Genomic DNA, 6,000 nt, shown 5'->3' with positions numbered 1-6,000 from the left:
ATACAGCTGTATATATAACAGTCTTGAGGTTGAGTCATTCTCATTTGGGTTGAGAATCCCTTTAAATCTTCTTTTTCTGCCTTAATTCATCACCATCATCAGTTTTGCACCTGGAATTCAATTCAGTGGAAAAACGTCAACCTTTACCAAAGCTTCGCCCTTCACCTTCCTCTTGTGTTGCCTTCACCTGCATCAGAAACTTAATTCCTTCATGAGCGTCAGCGCACACAAATGTTCAGGTTTGTCCAATCCTGGAATATCATTTCTATCTCCAGATATAGCTGGAGATCAATACCATTAATTCTGCTCTCAGGTTTTTGTTGCAGCCGGCTATTCAAACAATGAATGGTTGGTCACAGAGGAGCCGATTTACAAATGAAATTCCATTAAAACGCATTATCGCTCCGAGGCTTACGCTGACCTTCAGTTCTTGTCCCTCTGTCTTCTTCAGCATCCACCTGATGCTCATTTGATTGACATATCCTGTTTGGGAAATTTAAAAAAAGGCAGTTACTATGACAACAGCTCTTGCTACACCCGCACGTTTACATGTTTATGACATTTGTCATTGGGTCACATTGAAATCAGTGTCTGATGTTTTCAGATTTACGCAAACTGGTCCCAGTCACAACAGCTGGTCGGATTTATTACAGACACGTGTCCTTTAAGTTGAATTCAAATGTCTTTAATATCAACAGTGAGAGGCCATTATTCACATTGACAGCAGAGATTTTGAATTTCTCATCAGACAGAAGATTCATTGATTCTGTTCAGAACTGACTGACGGATGAGATTTTCACAAGTTTTAGCACACGGCACTCATTTCTACACTATTCTTTAATACATTTCATCTAAAAATAGTTTCAAGCAGTACGATGGAGAGCAGACAAAGCAATGAAGGGTTGAAGATTCATGGAGGAAATGAAAAAAGGCTCCTCTTTTGTTATCTCTGGTGCCTTTTCTTCTTTTTTCCACACGTCTCTTAGAACTCTGGGTCCTTTGGCTTTGCCTTGTCGTCCACTTTTTTTGAAGCTGCCCGTGGTTGGGTTGCCATGTTTGTTCACGGAGATTCCTTCATTTCTCTCCAACTGTAACAACGGCGTCGATCACTTTGTGGAGCCGATCTAAGCGTCCCTAGTGTAATGGAAGGATGGGTGTTTTTCCCTTAATGTTCAGCTGGTCATTTTCACAGTGAAGTTTCTCAGAGCTGCTGTTGATCCTAGGAGTGTTTAACACACAAGACGAAGCACAAATACTTGACCAGGAGTTGTGTTGTTGGTACGAGCTACGCACAGAATGAAAGAGAGATACTGTAAGTGCACTCACAAACACATTGTTCCATTATCATCTACATTACCACATAAAAAAAAAAAAAAAAAAAAAAATCAGGCTTTTCCTTCATCCTGACCAAGGACGAGAAAGGCCAGATTATCTCATGTTTTATGAGATTATCCTATATGATAATCCTATGGTCTAAAGTGTGTTAAGAGTGAATTTGTCCCAATAACCAGCTCCGAAATGGGTGGGGCCGACAATCTTCAATATTAAACTTGTTAGTAACACTTTATATTAGGGTGCTATAATGTCTTATAAGTGACTTATTACCTATTAATTACAGCTTATTACAAGCACCTTAATATTAAGTGTTACCAATTTGAAAAAATATTGACTTGAGTTTTAGTCCATATCGCTCAGCCCTGGATCACTTTGTTAGATCGTGGTGAGATTTCTGGCTTGAATGAAGATCAGGGGTTGGACAGAATTATTGTGTGTGTGTGTGCTGTGTTATGTGCACACGCCTGATTTTTCTCATCTTCATGTGTGTCTGTAGCAGATAAAACATCTCGTCAGATTTCTGAAATACATCTATGTGTACCCCGCTTTAGTAGTTGAGGGACGACACCAGGAATGGTTACAAACAGAAGGGGAGCTGCTGAGTCATTGCTACTTTTGTGTTTGGGAAAGGCATTAAACCACAGGGGCTCCACAACACATAATAAAGTGCTAACATGCCACACACAGGCTGAGTGACAGAATGACACAATAGGTTACACTGTAGGTATGGGTAGAGCTCTAGGATAAGATCACTACTGCAAATCACTGACGAAAAGTTCATCCAATAACTGGAAATCATCTTCCTTTTCCCATGTTTTAGGAAAACTGAATATGAGGACGAGAGGGGCGAATGAGAGTAAGGGGCATTAAAGGGATTTATGAGAAAAGTGTGGGAGTTGTAGCACAAGAAGAAGAAGAAGAAGTCTGGTGGAAGTTTTGGCAAGAAAAGTCAAGAATGACGAGAGAGGGAATGCCTGTAATGGGAATGACTTGTGAGATTCCAGAAAGATTGGAGAAACGGTTGGAAAACAATGAGTCAGAAGACGTGGGAGGTTTTCAGGAGTGGAAGAATTTTTTCATTCAAATTTGTCTTTGGAGAGGACGGAGAACAAAAAAGCTGTAATAATCCAGGAAGAGGTTTGTGCCATAGATGTAGAGGATTGTGTCCTTGTCCTTTCTCCTTTCCTGAACGAGCTTTCTCACTCCATGGAGCTACGGCGAGGACGGGGAGCACTCCAAGGACGCTGCAAAGAAAGAACCGAAAGTTAATGGGAAAAAACACCAGGAAAAAAGAGGTGTCAAATTGGTGAAATGATGCTTCAGTTTGAAAGAGGAGAGCAAGGATGTAAAAAAAACAAAACAAAAATAAAGATGACGTTGTTGAGCAGAGGGGGGGGGGAGAGGGTGTGAAACCAAACAGAGCAGAATGACGTAGATGAGAGAGGAAATTAAGAAGTTGAGATCAAACAGTGAGAAAAAAGAAAAAGAAAAGAAAAGAGAAAGGACAGAGATAACAAGCACAGGCACAGTGAGGCATAAAAATGGATCAGGGTTGTTGGAATTAGAAAATAGAGGAGAAAGAGGAAGGAGTGATAAGAAAGACAGAATAAAGGAGAGGAAGAGATGAGAGAGAAATAAAATAAAAGGAGACATAATTATAAAATGGCAGAGGAAAATCAATGCAGTGGACATCAATGTATTCACAGAGCTGGAGAGTGCCATAAGCATGTCAATGTCAGGCATGACACACACACACACACAGGCACGCACACACAGGCACTTCAAAAGCAGACTTAAGACAAGGAGGATGAGTCATGCAGATGAAGCACAGAAAGGGACAAGTGACATTTAGAGCTACATTTAAGATCCATGAAGCTCCATCAGTGCAAACAGCATGTGTGTGTGTGTGTGTGTGTGTGTGTGTGTGTGTGTGTGTGTGTGTGTGTGTGTTGCGCATTAATCAGAGCAGAGAAAGCTAACGTTTTGGTTGGAATCTGGAACAGAAATGTGTATCTGTGTAAAATGTGATTATTTTAGGGGAGAAAAATGTGGGCTACATCCTGTCTTTGTTGTCACAAAATGCTTTTTCATAAAGTCAGAAACGGGCGTGTTGCCTTTGCACCACTTACTGTATATTAAAGCACAAAAACTACGGAAACACTTGCATATATCAGTAAACTGATTCAACTTCCAGGAGTTGATTTATCATTTTTGCAGGAGTCATTTTGAAGTCATTTACCAACAATGACGTGGTTTAGTGGTATAGCGCTATTTAGCATTCAGCTAATGATAGGTTGTAAACCTTTGATGATGTAAACCAACTCAACTAATGACAGCATACCTTCTCATCTACAAGTGCATCATTTGTCAAACAACCCAAGGAAGCACTTTAGGACTTACACTCAAATCACTTGAGTTGGCCCTTTGACAGACGTACTACATATCCATCATTTACTCTGGTCACCTTTTGTTTAGTGATCTTTCAATCACCCAGGACGGCACCAAAGGTATCCAACCAGGTTTCAGGGGTGGGCTGTGCAAACACGACCTTCATTCTTGCACTTTTTGCTTTAAAAAGTAACTAAATGCTGAGGTTTTGGCTTATGTAGGTCTAGACCTTGATTATGGATCCACAGGTGCTAGACGTTATAGGTGGGGTGGGGCCAACAGTGCCTGCTAGTGATGTCAGAAGCCACCAAAACGTCACAAACCATCATTCATCATTGAAATTCCACTGCTACAGGATTCCCAATCCCACAATATAATGTGCAGAACTTTTCCGAAGTTCAAGTCACATGACCATTTGTCAACCTACAACATTTGTTTGTGAGTAAATTCTTCTGTTTTTCAGTACATCTGAGAGGCTTACACTACGTCTGTATAAAAAATGTTAGTTATTGTTTCCACCAGCTTTAAAATCAAGGGTAAGTTTACGGTCGAGAAAGTTAAAAACATTCTCCAAAGACGTGACCTTCCACTCTGACCTCAATTTACCAATACCCTTTTGGGGTTTCTGGTACAAATCAGCTGGGAGCCAAATTGGAAGCTATTTTTATCAAGATGTCGTGAAGGTAGTCCATACAAAGGTTGTCATGACCTTGATTTCCAAAGCCCATCTGGAGTCACCACCCCCAACTACCAAATATTCATCCTCCCCTACAGACATATTTTTTTTTCCTGGAGTTGCTGCATTCCCTCGGGCTAGCAGTGACCTGGACCAATGGATACACAAACTTTATTGAATCATCACTGAATCCACATGAAAACGACTATTATTGATTTATAACAACTATCTGTTCTAAGTAGTGAATTATTAAACTGTTGTTTAATGAGTTAGAAATAACTTGTTGAATATTTGCTAACAGTTTATTAAGGATTTATAACTGTCTTATAGATAGCCAATTAACAACTGTATGTTATGACAGAGTGTAACTTTACCTTATAAAATAGTAATTGATCATGAATAAGTTAGTAGTAAACTACTTACTAATGACTTGTTAAGTATCAGTTAAAACTTAATATACTTTACTGGGACGTTATTCTAAACTATTCCTCATTTACTAAGGTATATAGAGTTATATACTGTAAGATGGTCAAGAACTACAGGAAACGTCTGACATTTGTATTTGTTAACAAAGGTTTCTGTACTAAATATTAAGTTCCATTCAATCATACAATGTGTTTATTTTGATTTTTTTTTTTTTCATATTATGTCTCTCACAGTTGAAGTGTACCTATGATAAAAGATTCCAGACCTCTGCAGTCTTTGGAAGTGGAAAACTTATAGTTTTGTATCAAATACTTATTCCCCCACTGTAGTTATAAATCATTAAAATACAGTTAGCTAACAATTGATACATTACATGTTAACAGCTTGTAAGTTATCTATTGGCTATCTATACGACAAGCAATTTTTAACTCATTAACAGTTTATTAATGATTTATTAACTACTTATAACAGATTGTTATTATAAAGTGTTACTATTCTTGATTATGCACTCTGTGTGTGTAAGGGAAAACACATTTTTGATAAAAAAATACCACAAAAAACGTCAAGATTTTTTTGCTTAAAAGTATGTTAACACCATGTCAGCCACACACACACACACACATTAACTCCTAGTTAACTGTATTAGAGCGAGGGCTTATCAGTGCAGTGGGACCACACACACCACAAAAGACTGAAATTCATTACATTCGTAGGAGGGCCTTGACAAGCTGTCAGCATGTTTGAAAGACTCTTCAAATCCCCCTCAATGCTTCGTCTTCAGAGAACAGGCGGGAATACTACACACACACACACACACACACACGTACACACTCACACACGTACACACACGCAGACGCACGAATGTCTTCTGCCCGGCGTCTTCATTTCAATGATAGCTTGCATTGCTAGGCAAACTAAACTGGCACATTTTCAGAAAAACCTCATTTCATGGGTGGTTTCCATCAAATCTCTTGCACACACACACACACACACACACACGTACACACAAACGCACACAATTTTGATGTAACACTAAAAGTGATGGCCAGCCCAGGGGTGCTATGCAGTGGAATACTCTGCGTTTCCACCTTTTTTTTTATGGGGCTTCTACACACACTGGTCACACCTGATCTATTTATAGCCAATAGTGAGCTCCCATCACTGCCAGTACATGA

The 6,000-nt window shown here is 39.3% G+C and overlaps 1 protein-coding gene across 1 annotated transcript in view; it reads right to left on the bottom strand.

The window, feature by feature from the left end:
- Nucleotides 1-663: 663 nt before the first annotated feature.
- The window catches only part of samd12 (sterile alpha motif domain containing 12), a 112,545-nt gene continuing 107,208 nt past the window's right edge, over nt 664-6,000 (bottom strand). The window contains exon 5 of the mRNA XM_028460573.1: nt 664-2,579. Within this exon, the coding sequence (XP_028316374.1) occupies nt 2,548-2,579 (32 nt within the window). The 3' untranslated portion in view covers nt 664-2,547. The remainder of the gene's footprint in view (nt 2,580-6,000) is intronic.

The sequence above is a fragment of the Gouania willdenowi genome, chromosome 11 (genome assembly GCF_900634775.1).
Source record: "Gouania willdenowi chromosome 11, fGouWil2.1, whole genome shotgun sequence".
NCBI classification, from domain to species: Eukaryota; Metazoa; Chordata; class Actinopteri; order Blenniiformes; family Gobiesocidae; genus Gouania; species Gouania willdenowi.
This window is presented reverse-complemented; position numbering and strand designations above follow the sequence as displayed.